The sequence below is a fragment of the Salvelinus fontinalis genome, chromosome 1 (genome assembly GCF_029448725.1).
Source record: "Salvelinus fontinalis isolate EN_2023a chromosome 1, ASM2944872v1, whole genome shotgun sequence".
NCBI lineage: Eukaryota > Metazoa > Chordata > Actinopteri > Salmoniformes > Salmonidae > Salvelinus > Salvelinus fontinalis.
The window spans coordinates 62784669-62801629 of NC_074665.1; the positions used below are offsets into that span (position 1 = coordinate 62784669).

Below are 16961 nucleotides of genomic sequence, written 5' to 3' on the forward strand. Positions count from 1 at the left end.
GTAACATATACAGATGTATGGGGAGAGCTTCAGGGCATGTCCTTACATACAGGCAGCCTAGTGGTTAGAGCGTTGGGACACTAACTGAAAGGTTGCTGGATCGAATCCCCGAGCTGACAAGGTAAAAAATCTGTCGTTCTGCCCCTGAACAAGGCAATTAACCCACTGTTCCCTGGTAGGCCGTCATTGTAAATAAGAATTTGTTCTTAACTGACTTGCCTAGTTAAAATAAAGGTTAAATAAAAAAGTTAAAACATACAGTACATTCAACCACAGGTGCTCCTGAAAAAGGGGAATTGTAGTTGGGGAGAAAAAGGGAGAATGATATTTAGTGTATTAAGTCTAATGCTTAGTCTCAACTGGCAGTTTACAGCCTGGCTGTAGATTAGTCCATCTGCAGATATACAGTAACTTTTGAGGGATTTAAAGGAGATAAACTGTATTAACTAATATGGCTGAACTTCTCTCTCTCTCTCTCTCTCTCCCTGCCAGGGATGACCATCCCTACTCAAGACATCCTGTACAACGCTCTGGGCTCGTTGATCAAAGAGAGGAAGATCTACCACACAGGAGAGGGCTACTTCATTGTCACTCCTCAGACCTACTTCATCACCAACAGCCTGGTGAGAGAGAAGAGCTGGTGGACATCAGGGTCTGGAGACAATGAGTTGCCCTCCCCTCCCCCCATCACCTACCTGCTCAGTAATGACACTCTAGAGAGCCACCCACAGTCCCCCCTGGTGACCCATTGCAAGTCCTGCAGCTGCTTTGCTCCTGCCCAGAACGTGACCAATGCTGCTACTACGGCCACTATAGCTGCCATGGTTCCTCCACCCGTCCCAGACCAGCACTCGGTTTCTGCTTCTTTTAGCGAGTGCACAGGGAAGAGTCTGAAGTGGCCTAGAGACCACAGGCCTCAAGTCCAGCACCAGTCGACCTCGACGGCCGCAGACTACCAGATTAGTGAGGTCAGCAAGACCACTACGGCTACCACCACTGCCACTAGCCGTAAGGACAAAGACAAAGATGGCAAGGAGAAACTAGGGAGGAGGTTTGGCCTCAACCTCTTCAGGAGGAACGGAGGGAAGAAGGAGAAAGTTAAGAAAGAATATGCCTTGTTCTCAGGTCAGTTCCCTCCGGAGGAGTGGCCAGTGAGGGACGAGGAGGATCTGAACAATCTTCCCAGAGACCTGGAGCACGCTATCATCAGACGCATCAACCCTGAGCTCACTGTTGACAACCTGACACGCCACACTGTACTAATGAAGAAACTGGAGGAGAGAGGAGGGGAGAGAGGGATAGAAACAGAAAGACGAGGGGAAAGAGGGGTGGAAAGGGACAGAGTGTTGCACAAGGGGGACAGGGTTGACGGAGGAGACAAGGGTGTGGACAAGGGCATGTCCACTGAGATCCTAAACTGCTCCAAGCCCAGACATCACCAGTCCTCCCGAGCCAGACTAGGAGCATGGGCTGGGGGCAGGAGATCTACCTCCAAGGCCTCTCGCAGTAAGAGAAGGGCCCATTCCTCCAGGGAGAAACGGAGAGACAGGCTGAAGACTAAGGCCCCAGTGTGTGTGGATGTGGACCCAGACGGAGATGACCTGGTCCCCTCTTGCCTCAGACCAAAGGTCCCTATTGATGAACTAGACCACAGAGAGGAGACAGGAGCGGTGGAGGGGAAAAGCCTCTATAAGAAACGCATTGACAACCCCTTTGATGGTCAACCACCTGGGAAAGATACAGCCACAACCCAGACTGTGGCACCTACTATGACCCACAAAGAACAGAGGAGGAGAGAGGGAAAGGAAGCGAAGGAGGGGAAAGAGGGAAAGACTTCAGGAGGAGGGAGGAGAGAACCAGCGGGACACCGCTCCAAATCCTGGGACCCGCACAAAGCAAAAGCAACCGCTGCTGACACACAGTATGCTGGAAAGTCTCATACAGCCGAGGACAGGTCATGTGACCGTCTCCACGAGAGGGTGTTCACCACCGAACCCCTCCTCCTGCCCCTCTCTGACACCAAACCACCCAGTGAATTACCGTTGGACTACAGCTCGGCTTACCCACAGAGCAGCACTCTAAGGATAGACGACAAGGTTAGATATCAGAGGGAGGGAAAGAACAGAGGGAGGAAGAGCAGGGAGGGAGGGAAGGAGAAGGAGGGAAAGCATAGGACGACACAGCAAGTAGAATATGGCAGTACAACAGACCATAGACACCCAGCAGTAACACGCCAAACCCTGGACTCTGGTGCCAACCTCCCTAGTACCCACCCCTATGACTCAGTCCCTGCCCACCCGTACCACCAGGCCATGCCTTGGCCAAAGCCTGCTGTGCATCGCAGGCACTCCTTCAAACACACAGACACACAGGGAGACCTAACCCACAGGCCTGACCTGCTCTCCTCACACCAACAGGCCTGCAGTACCACCCCCAAACAACATGGGCTGGTACACAGCAGTGGTGTCAGTAGAGCCCACAGGAGTCCAGGGCATGGGCAAAGGGCCAGTGATGGGTTAGCAGTGGAGAGTAATGGCTTTATGATAGAGAGTGATGAGTTTATAGAAGATGATCACAGGTTTTACCAGAGAGCAGAGGAAGAAGATGAGGATGCCTGTAGTTCTCTGTATCTGAGTGAGGAGGGAGTCATTGACAACAGAGAGGTCTATCAAACACGCCTGTCTCATTATCGTGACTCTCAATCCCTCTTCCATGATCCTAAGACCATATACCAAGACACTATCACTCACTACCACAACCAACCTCACTCCCCTTACCATGAGCCCCAACCCCACTGTCCCAACCCCCATTCCATCCAAGGAGACTGGAACAGCACTTTCCCGGAGGAACACTCTTTCACTATCCACCAAGACCCCCCTCTGTCCCCCCACAGCCCCCAAAGACAGGAAGAGGAGAGGTGGGTCAGGGTGAGCGGCTCTACCCTTAACCACCGCAGCCACACGTCCCCAGGAACCCACAGTGATCCCATCCCCAGACGAAGAGCTCCAATCCCGGGGGAGCGAAGACAGGACGCCAGCCACTCCCTGGAAGCTCTAGAGGGTTTAGAGCCACCTGAGGCGGCAGACAGCAGCATCTTTGACTACTGCCAGACCAGCGAGGTGGACTCGGATGCTGAGACCCTCCATAAATCAGCAGACGAGGGGGACAGGGAGTCATCTCACTGGGGGTGTGGAGTAGAGGAGGAAAAGGGCGGCTTTGAGAACCTGGGGGATAGAGGAGGCCCTCAGACCTCAAGTGCCAGTCTGGGCATGCCCAGTGGAGCTGGACGGGGAGAGATAATGGGGGAGGCGGGGGAGAGTCAGAGCAACACAGGAGACAGCGGGATAGACTCGCCACGGTGAGTTTATTTCTTTGTATTAAAATGTTGATGATCATCATCGTCACATTTTTTTATGGATTGCAGTTATACCACTTTTCACAAAAGGTCTCATTATATTTTGTGGAGTGATTGTGACAATTTGGCACCAGCTAGATATTATTAAATGACCATGATATTCATCAGTATTAGTCTATTTTAAAGGACTATGCCCCAGGAATGGCCTTCATTTGTAGTGCTCTCAGTGGAACTCCTCTAGGCAGCAGTACCTATCGTCCTCACATCCTCCTGTGTGAGGTCCCAGTTAACCAGAAAACATAACAGAGACACTTGGCCCTTAAATCCCGTTTATTTGTCTTCTCGCCTGCGGCCTCGACCCCTATCTCCAGCTGTAACCCTAACCTCTCTCTTTGGCTGAGGTAGAGGCTATAGAGCCTATAGTGTTGGCCCAGGGAGGGTGGAGGAATGTGGAGATGCAGAAAATAAGCTAAGGCTGGGAGTAGTTAGATCACCCATGGCCATGGTCGATGGTGTGCCTTCTCTCTCTTCCCTTTTCATGTAAATGGAGATGAAGCTGAACAAACACCCCATAGCCAATTACACCAGGCAGTATTTAGACAGAGGGGAATGATTATAGTGATTAATGTAATTACTTTGGAATGGGTACACCCTCATGTTTAAAACAAAGAAAGGGGAAAAGGTAAAACGTTTTTCCATTAACTTTATAAGGACTTGGCTTTTCCCCTTTTGTGGTGAAGAGCAGAGTTGTTTTCACCTGGATTTCACAGTATAGTTAGTGTGTGTGACTAAGGGTGTATTGCATATTGTATTTCTATCCAACTGATATGGTTAATCTCCCCAATCCCCACAGGACCCGTTTGTGTTCATGTGCGCACACAAGTGTCCATTTTATAATAATTTATACTATGCATTTACACCCTGTTCTTCTATGTTTCTCCCTACAGGACCCGTGTTAGTCTGGCAACTAACAACATAGGGATTCTGGAGGGTCTAAATAGGCGAGGTTTCCTACAGAACCTGGAGAAACTGCACTCCAAGAGCTCAGCCATGCGACCACAGAGCTCTCTGCTACAGCTCACACCAGTCATGAACGTATGAGACCATAGGCCCCCTGATGCAGCTCCGTGGGAGGGATCATGAGCTCCCCGATGCAGCTCCATGTTATGGCCCATGAGTCCTCTGATGCAGCTCCCTCTTTTCGACCACCAAAAAGCATGGGAAGTAGGAACACTATGCTATCAGATATGGGGTACACAACCCCAATCTTTATGGACTTCCAGCATCTATTTGTGTCACTGCTGTCAAAAATCTGCTGTGAGCCTCTAACCTTTCCTCATTGTCTAGCCTGGTTATATATCCTGTCCTCCAGGGCTACAGTGTATAGCAGCAATTTATGGGTGCTCAACTCCAGACCTACCCCAGTGGAGGTCTTTGTACAGATGTATAGTCTATTTTTCCCATTCTGTATATAACATTTAACAGGAATATCCTGAGAGATGTATTCAGCTAATGACTGGTGAATCGGCTGCGTTAAATGCATGATCAATCGATAGGTGATGTTGAAGTAACAGGTTGTTCTCTGGGTTGCTTTTGTTTTTCACTACATTCAACTTGACCTAAAATGATGACAAAATAACTCAGTACTGGATCTTTAACCTGTATCTTCATTTTCACACCTCTTTCCTTGTCGCCATGTGTAACACAAATAAATCTTTATGTACCACAAGCCACCTCCTCGCTGAATGTGTGGATCATATCTTTTATCATAAAAATTATTTTTTTAAGAAATTGGATGACACACACAAGAAAATAAGGTGACTCTACTACTACCTACCCTTTCACCTGAAATGACTAGATTTACAAGAGGAATTCCAGTGAAAGGCAAAAAAGTTAATTCACATCACTCAGGAAAAACTTGTAAAAAACCTGAGCCTGGCAGACAGCTGATAAGCTAAGCATTGGCTGTTGGTGAAGGCTCCAGTGAAGAGGTGTACATGGAAGAGAAACCCCAGCCATGTCACCCCGTCTCTGGGGGAGCTAGCATTAGGAGTGTGGGATGGGTGGAGGAATGGGAGGTGGTTTAGTGTTATGTGAAGGCTGTTGTGGTGGCCATATTACCACCACACCAGCAATCATGAGTCATGACCACAGTCAAATTCCATGTGACTGTTGAGTCATGGTAATTTCTTGTTATGCACTGTGGACATGTTTGGTAGTACAGGTCCTAATGGCCTGGTTCTAAGGGGTCTATTGTCCCTCTAACCACTCTGACATCAATGTAAATGCAATCGAAAATCACATCAAACACATCAAAACAGTATCATGCTTTTAAAACTCACCTCACTGGTGATCAATTTGAAGAAAGAAGTTCAACAGCCGGTTGAAACTGAGTGTAAAACATGGTCATTGTAGATGTTGTTTCAAAGACTAACAATGAAATGGACAGCTTTCTAAGGTGATGATTAATTAAAAACGCCCATATTAGAGCTTATGCATATGCTTTTGAGCCCAAGCCTGGAAAAAAAGCTGAATTTAAATGATGATTGTGCCGTTATACAATACATAGCCTACCGCATATTATGCATCACAGAAAAACATAAAACAAAACCGATTTAAGATGTCTTTGGTACATAATTGGTCTAGGCTAAACTTCCAAAGTAAACAAATTCAAGTAATCGCCTTTGAGTGTGGACTGTATTATTAAGCATAATGGATGGACTGGTTATCGTATGCTATGCTCCAAATGTTATATCCACGAGTGATTTTGAATAGCCTTGCAATAGGGCATTTTTATATTTGTATAATTAATTAGGTGACACACCTTTAGCTATAGCCTACATAATTTCTCAGATTTCACTTGGTTTCCCAATATGGCAATATGTAACTTTTTGGGCGAACCGACCAAATCCACATAGCAATTTGAGTTATAGATCTATCATTCGACTTGAAATCAAGTCTAAGAAGCGGTAGATCTGTTCTAAATACTGCACTCTAACTGCAGTTAAACTGCAAAATTAATGCAGTATAAAAACACTGTTATTTTGGATGCAGTATTTGCAGCACACTGCAGTTATACTGCACTCTGACTGCAATCTTTTTTCGTAAGGGTTTGGTTATGGAAAATATATTTCAGGTTTAGCTGGTACAATGATTATGTACACTATACTATCTTATTTTGTCACATAAATTGAAATTAGGTGTACTATTAGAGTTTGGTAACCAGGAAATGGTGGAGCGATTTCTGCATAGTGCAACTTTAAGCGCTGGGTAGCTGCAGGAACAGGTTTGGTGAGAACATAGCATACAGCGTTTGGGCGGGAATATCACCTGTCGCGCAGCGAGAGAATGCTCATCAAACAGTGGTTGATGCGTAGAGTGAAATAAGTGTTATAGTATTTATTTCTAAGCTGCTCATATTACGCACATGCTCCGCTATAAAACCGAAGACCGTATCATTGAACAAGACCCATGGGAAAGTGCGCGGCCTCCATTCATTATTTGCGTGCATACAGATAACATGTATTTTTTTCTCCTGACCTTGTTCCTGCCCACTTGATAATGGCTCATTCTAAATCTTAACAAATTGTACACATTAATAAAGACAAGATTAATTGAGAATAGTCTGACGGGTGACAATATCATCAATTGATGAGAGACAGCTGTGCAGCCTGAGGCAAGGAACAGAGTGCAAGCTTTTTTTCTACTTTCTCAAATTACGAATAGCCGATAGTAGCATCATGCAGGCCATATATGTGTTGATTTCTAAGACATTCTAAGGTTTGTATTATTCACAGATTAAGTACCCTCCAAACTGGTCATCAAGCTCGGTCTTGACCCCGCCTTGTGCAACTGGGTCCTGGACTTCCTGATCGGCCGCCCCCAGGTGGTGAGGGTAGGTAACAACATCTCCACCCCGCTGATCCTCAACACTGGGGCCCCACAAGGGTGCGTTCTCAGCCCTCTCCTGTACTCCCTGTTCACCCACGACTGCGTGGCCATGCACGCCTCCAACTCAATCATCAAGTTTGCAGACGACACAGTGGTAGGCTTGATTACCAATAACAACGAGACGGCCTAAAGGGAGGAGGTGAGGGCCCCTCGGAGTGTGGTGTCAGGAAAATAACCTCACACTCAACGTCAACAAAACAAAGGAGATGATCGTGGACTTCAGGAAACAGCAGAGGGAGCACCCCCCTGTCCACATCGACGGGACAGTAGTGGAGAGGGTAGAAAGTTTTAAGTTCCTCGGCGTACACATCACAGACAAACTGAAATGGTCCACCCACACAGACAGCGTGGTGAAGAAGGCGCAGCAGCGCCTCTTCAACCTCAGGACGCTGAAGAAATTCGTCTTGTCACCAAAAACACTCACAAACTTTTACAGATGCACAATCGAGAGCATCCTGTCGGGCTGTATCACCGCCTGGTACGGCAACTGCTCCGCCCATAACAGTAAGGCTCTCCAGAGGGTAGTGAGGTCTGCACAACGCATCACCGGGGGCAAACGACCTGCCCTCCAGGACACCTACACCACCCGATGTCACAGGAAGGCCAAAAAGATCAAGGACAACAACCAACCGAGCCACTGCCTGTTTACCCCGCTATCATCCAGACGGCGAGGTCAGTACAGGTGCATCAAAGCTGGGACCGAGAGACTGAAAAACAGCTTCTATCTCAAGGCCATCAGACTGTTAAACAGCCATCACTAACATTGAGTGGCTGCTGCCAACATACTTTTATACTGACAAATAAAATTTGAATTGATACTAAATGTGTTTATGATAATTAGCCTAACGGTCAGTTACCTTGAGACCAGCAGTATTTTGCATGACAATAACCGGCTGACAAAATGTCATGCTGCCACAGCCCTAATTTCAACTACAAGGGAAGGCTATCATTTTCTTGAATTATTAAATCTGTAACCTATAGCAGAAGAATGGCGGAAGATCCATGCATTAAAGCAATTTAAATTTAAAGACAATTTTCCCGCATTCAAGGTAAATGCTGTATATGTCAGCCCAATCAGAAATTACCTTCACATTATAAGGTGGATCTTCTGTGATACAGATTGAATCCAGCTCTTAAAGGATCTGTACTGTGTTCCAGATTTCAATGAAATATTTACCAAAAATTGATTACAATATGGATTTAATAGATGTCCTTCCAAAAAAAATTGAATTAAGGATGTTAAAAAGCAGGTTTTCTGTGCCCCTTGGCCTGTGGGGAAATAACAGAGTGGTTTGAGCAAATACAGCTCAGCCAATGAGACGTGCATACACTTGGTTATTCAAATTAGCTACAAACTCCAAGCTTGCCTTTCTGAAATTATATTTGTGTACTGATTTGCTCATACCAGATGCCTTTTATCAAAATATTTGACGCTCAAGCAGTAAGACACCCTGCAGCCTCATTAGCGTGATTGTGACTCCTGCCTGTTTGAGTTGAGGACTTACAGGATGTTTGATTTGTTTTATATTAGATTACTTTGTGGTTTTACTAACAGTACTTTTTGAAAATGCCCCAAAATATTTTTTTGTAGAATGGCAAGGTGTTGAAAGTGGGACATACACAGCTGGTGGAAGTTGAAGTTCATTCAGTAGTTCTAATGTATCTTTTCGGATTCGTACTTCTTCTTGGCCATCAAATACATTGAAAACCGGCATATGGTAAGTTACTTCCCTCGGAAACACGTATATATTGTAATATATATCTTATATGACCACGTTTTCATGAATTAGACGATGCAAAGTTGAAGGCCATTCTTAGCCTACAAAACGAGACAACAGGAAGTACCACTTTCTACTGCCTGTAGTCAGTATAGATGGATTCAGGATTTGGAAACACATGATGGAACTACTAGCGCATTTAACTACAACAGAAATAAATGCAGAATGATTATTTTACAAGCGTGCGTCATTTCTGTCCACTGCTTTGTCATTATTTCTGATATTTTTGTTGTTAGCTAGCTACAAGCTAGTCATGAATGCTAGAAACAAATTTCAAGCATTTTGTAAACTTTTTTTTCCTTCAAAAATAAGTTTCAGATGGTTGAGTATTTACTCTAATTTATACTTTGGCCACAACTACAAGGGACGAGTTCAGAACATTATTTGGAAATGAGAAAACAGAATATGAGGTTTAAAAATTTAGATTTTCACTGGAGTGTTACTTTACATTATGTAAGGCTGCCCCCAAGTGGACTCAGAAATGTAGGCACGTGTCTAAAAAAATCAAGACCAAATGAACTGATGCTTACAGTAGTCTCTGGGGAGACAAAAACATTATCACTTAAATAATTCAGAAATTCTCACATCAAATAGCGGTAGTTTTCCAATGACACGGATGCAATCATGAACATAAAAAATAAACACTGGCCCACTATTATTCGTGGTCATTCGTATTTTTAGGGCATCCCAAACTGAGTCAATGTGTAATGGGAAGCCTGTGGGTGTCATTTCAAAGTGTTATATTTATATATCAAAATGACAGAATCAGGAATCAGACAAGAAACCGTTGATGCGATGTTGACAGTCAACCTTTATTTGTCCATATGTTCCACTCAGAGATCTGGGGGGAAAGGTGGGGCTGGCTGGGGCCTCTACAGAAAGCAGAGCCCTATATGGATCAATGACATTGTAACTAAATGTATTTTCCTTAATTCAGCTTCAATAAGAAAACCTACATTGAGGCCAATCAACAAAGACAGGAGAGAAAATTAAATGACAATGAGATGTGTGTAAACACATGGTAATATACATAGAAGACTTAAAGTAATGACTTCTTAAAATGTTGGGGTAAGTTAGTATGAATAACAAAAAGGAGTTGTCAAAACCACACTAGTATGTTGTCGACAGCTCAGCATACATTTCTACATAGCATGCAATAAGGCACCTATCTAACACAAGGAATAAGCCTATGCTATGGTTTGAAGCATAAATGTTTTTCAAAAGGGGGAAAAGAAACTGCTCAAAATATCATTCCCTCCCATAAAAACAGTATATGTATTTCATCCTTTGAAAATGACCCAAACCATTAAAAAAAATCAGTTTGTGATTTTTTTGTTTTTTTACACAGAACAGTAAAAGGAAGCTCAATCCCATGGAATTTGCACCCAAAAAATAAACTGGAAGTTCAAAATTGTGTTGTCAGTAAAAGCAACCTAGTCCTGTAGTCGTATAGATTAGTATACACAATAAATCTATTCAGGATAGAAGTTCTCATCTGAGTGAAGACCTATGAAGCTAACTATAATTCTATACACTGATAATCGAATGAGTCCCCAAAGCAAAAAATGACTCAAACCATTGTCTATCTGTAATAACAATGATGTACATTTGGTACGGGAACACAGAAATCAATAGGGACTCAATGAAAAAGGACACAAGTCAACTTCAAATAAAGCTACCGGGTGGTTTTATTTTTCTTAGCGATGCATCTTGGCCACCTATCATCATGACTTAATTGCATCCCATACTACGATGGCTTGAGGCAGTATTGCTCTCCAGTCTGTTCAGCTGTATGACCACATCACTAGGTACATTCCCACCCGCTTTACCTGATACACATGGAGCTGCGTCACACTGGATGGAGCCCCAGATCTGAGATTTGACAGTATGTACATGAGAGCAGTAGCAACATTTCCTGGTAGCTCTAACGCCTAAAACAAAAACAATGAATAAAAGGAAAAAGGATGGGGGGGGGGGGGGGGACTATGGGGATGTTACTAATTTTATATAAATAAAATGTCCTATTTCTTGAACAAAACTGCACACTAGCCACCTATACAGATATATAAAAGGATAAATCAACAATTATTTACATGGTTTTCTTATTTTTTTCACGAGTTTACAGGTGAGGTTTTAAGATGGGGCAAAAAAAAAGCAAAATGGCTAATTTATGCCATCAAGACAGTATGACTTGATAGCAAGTTGCATCAGTAGCCAAGTGTGGGAGATTGACCTCAAATGTTAGATCTTGAGAAGCACTCCATATAGTCATATACAGTGAGACGCCCCCATACGGGACAGTTAGTTACATCATGACTTGAATTCTCAGAGTAAAGCGTGTAAGTGGTCACACTACGATAAGAGGGTATTATGCATGAATTAAATAACTACAGGAGTTTCTCTCCATTAGTCAGATAACATTTTTATCATGTAGATCAGGGTTTCCAAAACTGTTTCCCCCCCGGGTGCACATTTTGGTTTTTGACCTAGCACTACACAGCCAATTCAAATAACCAACTCATCATCAGGCTTTGATTATTTGAATCAGATGTGTAATGCTAGGGCAAAAACCATAACGGTCCAGAACCAAGTTCAGGAAAACCTGATCTAGATTATCAAATCACTTTATCTCTTTAAAACAATCAATCAAAAAGAGGGGCACCAGAGCAAAAGTTTAAGCATAATCACAAATGAGAATTACAGGCTCATTCAAAATGTCTATCAGACAATTTATTGAAAACAAAGGTCCAAGGAACTTGTCAACAGCTCCTCTGTAAAGGGTTATAATAAGTCCTTTAAGTTCAGGCAAGAACTTTTATTTATAATTTCTCCCTCTTGAAAAAGGATATTTTTGTTGTGTCATTGTCCATTTGTTTTAACTGCTCCACAAAGACAAACTCCTTGCCCCTGACCTCTACACTGTTTACTGAGAGAGCTGGCCTGGTTTTATTCTCTGTAGTCGTGTCATGTCTGGAGCTCGGGACCGATTGGTAGAACAGAAACATCACAGGGGTGGGTGTCAGCCAGGGCTGTGTGTATGAGACTATGTTTGAGTGTGTGTACTAGAAGCTCACTGGTCTATGTGGATCCTATGATGCCTGGAGAGTGAGGATGAATGGTTGAAGCCTTTACCACACTGGGAGCACCTGTATGGCTTTTCGCTGGCCAGGATGCGCTGTTTGAGGATGGTGGTGTGGGGGAATCCCTTTGTCGAGGGCACAGCGCTGTATTGTTGCTGCACTACCACCTGTTGTTGCACCTGCTGCTGCTTCTCCTCCTGGTGAACACGCTGGTGCCTGGAGAGGGAAGAGGAGTGGTTGAATCTCTTCCCACAGTGGCCACAGGTGTAGCTTTTCCCCTCCGAGTGCACTCTTTGGTGGCGGGATAGGGAGGAGGAATGATTGAAGCCCTTGTCGCAGTGGTTGCAGCTGTACGGTTTGTCCCCCGCGCCTCTGCCTCCCCCCTGGTGCAGCCTTGCCTGTTGCTTCATAGTGGACCCGTAGGAGAAGGCCTTGCCCTGGGGAGGAGAGGAGTAGATGCGGGCCTCCAGGTGGACCTTGTGGTGCCGGGAGAGCGAAGAGGAGTGGTTAAAGCTCTTGTCACACTGGGAGCAGGAGTAGGGTTTCCCACCAGAGTGAACCTGCTGGTGCTTCTTGAGGTGGCGCTTGCGGACGAAGCTCTTCCTGCACTGGTTGCACTTGTAGGGCTTCTCCCCAGAGTGGATCCGCTGGTGCTCCCGCAGGGTGGAGGCAGCGGCAAAGCACTTCCCACACTGCGTGCAGCGGTGGGGCTTGTCCCCTGCATGGGTCCTCTGGTGCTGCTTCAGGTTGGAGGATGTGGTGAAGCCCTTTCCGCACTGGGAACAGGTGAAGGGCTTCTCCCTGGCGTGGAGCTCCTGGTGCTTCTTGAGGTGGCGCCGGCGGATGAAGCTCTTTCTGCACTGGGTGCACTTATATGGCTTGTCCTCCGAGTGCATCTTCATATGCTCCCGCAGGGTGATGGCCGCCGCAAAGCTCTTGCCGCACTCAGAACAACGGTGGGGCTTCTCTGGGCTGTGGATCATCTGGTGAGACTTAAGGTTGAAAGTGTCGATCACCCCCTTGCCCACCATCTCCACGCCTGTGGTGGCATACGCTTTCTCTTTCATGTGGATCTTCATGTGCTGCTTGAGGCTTGACTCCACAGCGAAGCTCTCGCCGCAGTGCACGCAGATGTAAGGGTTGGTGGCCTTGTGGATCTCGAAGTGCTGGTGCAGGTCGGCCATGCTGCCAAATATCTCGCCGCACTCGTTGCACTGCAGGCCGTGGGCCTCGTGGATCACCACACCATTCTCGGACTCCACCGTCAGCTCGCCGCCCACGTGGTCCGACTCCACCTTGACCACATGCTCCGTCTCAGTTTTTAACAGCACCTCTCCCAGCAGTGCCTCCCCCTTGCCCTCACCCCCCATGGTGAAGCACTGGATCTCCCCATGGTGGTCCATCTTGGTAACGTAGTCATGGTCCGTCTCTGTGACCATGGCGTCCACACAGGCTACCGCGGTGAGCCCTTCGATCTTGGCCAGGTCGGCACCGTGGATCTCCAGTTCCAGGCCGCGTTTCTCCTCTGTCATGATCTCAGTCTCGGCCGCGTAGTGCAGGTCAACCTGGCTGTGGGCGATGACACACTCCGACCCCAGCGTGTCAAGGCCGGGTGTGTCACACTCAGTCTCTGACTCAGCCATGAGAACACACTCCAGCCCAACGACCTCCGTTTTTGTGCTGGACGAGAAACTTAAAGGGACTTGGGGGTAAGAGAGCTCCACTTAGTATGGCGAGCACAGCGGGTTGGTAGTTGTGCTTGGATCAGCAGTCAGTCACAAAGGGCTGTCAGGGGAGAAAATACAATATACAGCTAGGATTAAGTGAGGTGACAATGAGCTATCATTTACATCTCAACAAGTGTTTCCATGCCAATGAACAGTAGCACTGTGGGGCATATCCAATGCTACTGATACTAAGTACAGGACTGCTGGTGTTCCTTAAAACAAATTATATTTGGACTATATTTGGTATTTTTTGCAGAGATTGGCTTGAAAAACTTGGCTATGAAGAATAATATTCTGTTTGTGCTATATAACCCATGAAAACACCCAACACGCCATGGAGCCATAGCTTCTGCACTATGACACTTGTTGTTATTAGCCAGCTAACTAGCCAGCCAAGACCACCAACTAGCAATTCATTTACGGCTAACTAGCCAAGTGACAGGAGGACCAAGGGCAACACACAGCACAAAACGATAAAATACGTGTATTAATTGTGCAACAGAGACCAAGGGTGTGTACCATCCTCTAACAATGGATATCAATGTCAACAATTTACATATGATTTGAAACAGTTCAAATGCATCTTAATGCTCCCTTAGATGGCTATAAATCGCTATCCCAAGTTAAGCTCAAGAGCTGCGGCTACCTGGCTATCTAGGCAGAATGGAAGACATCGGTTCTTGCACAGTCATTCATTGCATAAGACACTGCACGCGGACTTTAGATAAGACAATGCACGCGGGCTTCACAGAAGCCACAAGCTATTTACACATTATTTGAAATGGCATGAAAAGTGTAAACGCAGTGTTTAGCTAGCTGGCCAACGGAAGATAACATTTACCATCTTGGCTACATAGCCAACATTAGCCCGCTAGTTAGCTGGCTACGGTAGGGGGAAAACAACTTAACGACGACACAGCATTGTTAGCGGCTAATGTTTGCCAAGATAGCGCGCTAACTAGCTTAGTAGCTGACAACTAGCTGGCTTGTTTTGAGTTCTCCCAGAACATGCAACAAACCTTACATGCACCCAAGTCATTTTTCAATGGTTAGGAACACAATCACGAATGCGGAAATTATCCCTGAGCTTGTGCGCAGTTTTAACAGGCCATCTTGTCTTTGCCACACCACCACTTTCCAGCTAGCCAGGGATAAGCATAAGATGGCTGCCACTACGCTAAGTACCGCCCTTCACAGCGCATTTCAGAACTACAAGGGGGTTTTAAAAAGCACTGCACATTCCATATTCAAGTAAATTGAGCTACACGAGCAGAAAACTATTTTGTATACAACACAAATATACCACACCGATGTGCAGAAGGGGTATTGTTTCCACTATAATCCGATAAATCAACCTGAAACAAAGATGGCTAACATTATCCGGGCGAGGAGTGTTCGCGTCGCTAAAAAGCCCGGGAAAGGCGACCCCATCTTATATAATCAACAATGCATAACAAAACACGTCTCAAATGCCTTAGAAATAATACAACAAGACAAATGCCTGTATAATTCACAGTTAATTAAATTTACCCATGTATTGTAAGACTGAGAACGCTCGAGCATCAAGTTACCCAAATATGTCTTCGAGATGAGACAGCATTGCAGGAGTATATTTTCAGCTCACATTCAATATGGCCTAGCCTCGCTAGCTACCGCGCTAGCGTACTCTGGTAGCAGGCTACTTAGCCGCGACTTCACGCTAACTAGCCGGCTATCTTCCTAGCCAACTATAACTAAATCCGTACGGGGCCCGACTGTCATTTTCTTGGTATTATCACTGGGGTGAATCATTGAAATTTCATAGTGGCATATTTTCAATTTGTGCAAAAGTAATGAATCTATAAATTAATTGAATTAAAAAAATACAAAATGATCACCTGATCGTATAGCCTGTTAATACGCAACCTAAACAACACAAAACAATCAACCTCGACAGCTGATTGGGAGCTTAATTCGTGTAGGTCTGCGGGTACCCACCTTTTTGTCTTCTGATTATGTTAACCAACTAGGTGATGAACAAATGTTTATGGGCTCTGCACAACCGATAGCTAGCTCCTTGATGCTTGCTGCCTGCGACTGTCTGCAATGTCTTCCTCTCTCTTTCTGTAGAGCTGGCGCCACGGATCTTCCTTCTGGCGCCAACAACGTTGGAGCCCATTAGCGAATGCGTTGTAGCTTGTCATTGGCATATGCAATCAAGACTGCCCCCTATAGCCCCGGAGTAATACATGCCGACTGCCTCTACTGTAAATTTACGAAGTTGCCTTCACTACCCCACTCTCTAATCTGTCCTTCTCTCTCAGTTCAATTTCAATTCAAGGGGCTTCATTGGCATTGGGAACATATGTTTACATTGCTAAAGCAAGTGAAATGGATAAACAAAAGTTAAATAAACAATATAAAGTGAACAGTAAATATTCCAAAATAATATACTTTTCAAATGTCATATTATGTCTATATACAGTGTTGTAACGATGTGCAAATACTTAAAGGAAAAAATGAAAAATAAATAAACATAAATATGGGTTGTATTTACAATGGTGTTTGTTCTTCATTGGTTGCCCCTTTCTTGTGTCTACAGGTCACAAATCTTGCTGCTGTGATGGCTGTGGTATTTCACCCAATGGATATGGGAGTTTATCAGGATTTGTTTTTTAATTCTTTGTGGATCTGTGTAATCTGAAATATGTGTCTCTAATATGGTCATACATTTGGCAGGGGGTTAGGAAGTGCAGCTCAGTTTCCACCTCATTTTGTGGGCAGTGTGCACATAGCCTGTCTTCTCTTGAGAGCCAGGTCTGCCTTCGACGACCTTTCTCAATAGCAAGTCTATGCTCACTGAGTCTGTACATAGTCAAAGATTTCCTTAATATTAGGTCAGTCACAGTGGTCAGGTATTCTGCCACTGTGTACTCTCTGTTTAGGGCCAAATAGCATTCTAGTTTACTTTTTTTTGTTAATTCTTTCCAATGTGTCAAGTAATTATCTTTTTGTTATCTCACAATTTGGTTGGGTCTAATTGTGTTACTTTCCTGGAGCTCTGTGGGGTCTGTTTGTGTTTGTGAACAGA

General features: G+C 45.0%; 2 protein-coding genes across 4 annotated transcripts in view; one reads left to right on the top strand and one right to left on the bottom strand.

The window, feature by feature from the left end:
• LOC129859487 (storkhead-box protein 1-like) overlaps window positions 1–5088 on the top strand; it is a 47842-nt gene extending 42754 nt beyond the window's left edge. The window contains exons 3-4 of the mRNA XM_055929336.1: window positions 493–3358; window positions 4303–5088. Of these exons, the coding sequence (XP_055785311.1) occupies window positions 493–3358; window positions 4303–4456 (3020 nt within the window). The 3' untranslated portion in view covers window positions 4457–5088. The remainder of the gene's footprint in view (window positions 1–492; window positions 3359–4302) is intronic.
• Window positions 5089–9875: 4787 nt separating this feature from the next.
• On the bottom strand, window positions 9876–16031 carry LOC129859492 (zinc finger protein 883-like). 3 transcript variants are annotated; one of them, XM_055929345.1, is made up of 2 exons: window positions 15869–16031; window positions 9876–13949 (listed from the first exon to the last, which is right to left on the bottom strand). In XM_055929345.1, the coding sequence occupies exon 2, from the start codon at window positions 13805–13807 to the stop codon at window positions 12155–12157; it is 1653 nt and encodes a 550-aa protein (XP_055785320.1). In that variant the 5' UTR covers window positions 13808–13949; window positions 15869–16031; the 3' UTR covers window positions 9876–12154. The 3 variants fall into 3 exon arrangements, with proteins under 3 accessions (XP_055785320.1, XP_055785330.1, XP_055785338.1); XM_055929355.1 differs by lacking the exon at window positions 15869–16031 and adding an exon at window positions 15200–15842; XM_055929363.1 differs by lacking the exon at window positions 15869–16031 and adding an exon at window positions 14916–15177.
• Between the last annotated feature and the right edge of the window lie 930 nt (window positions 16032–16961).

Coding starts and splice junctions, on each gene's coding strand:
- LOC129859492 (XM_055929345.1), bottom strand. CDS start 13,807: ATGGCTGAGTCAGAGACTGAGTGTGACACACCCGGCCTTGACACGCTG.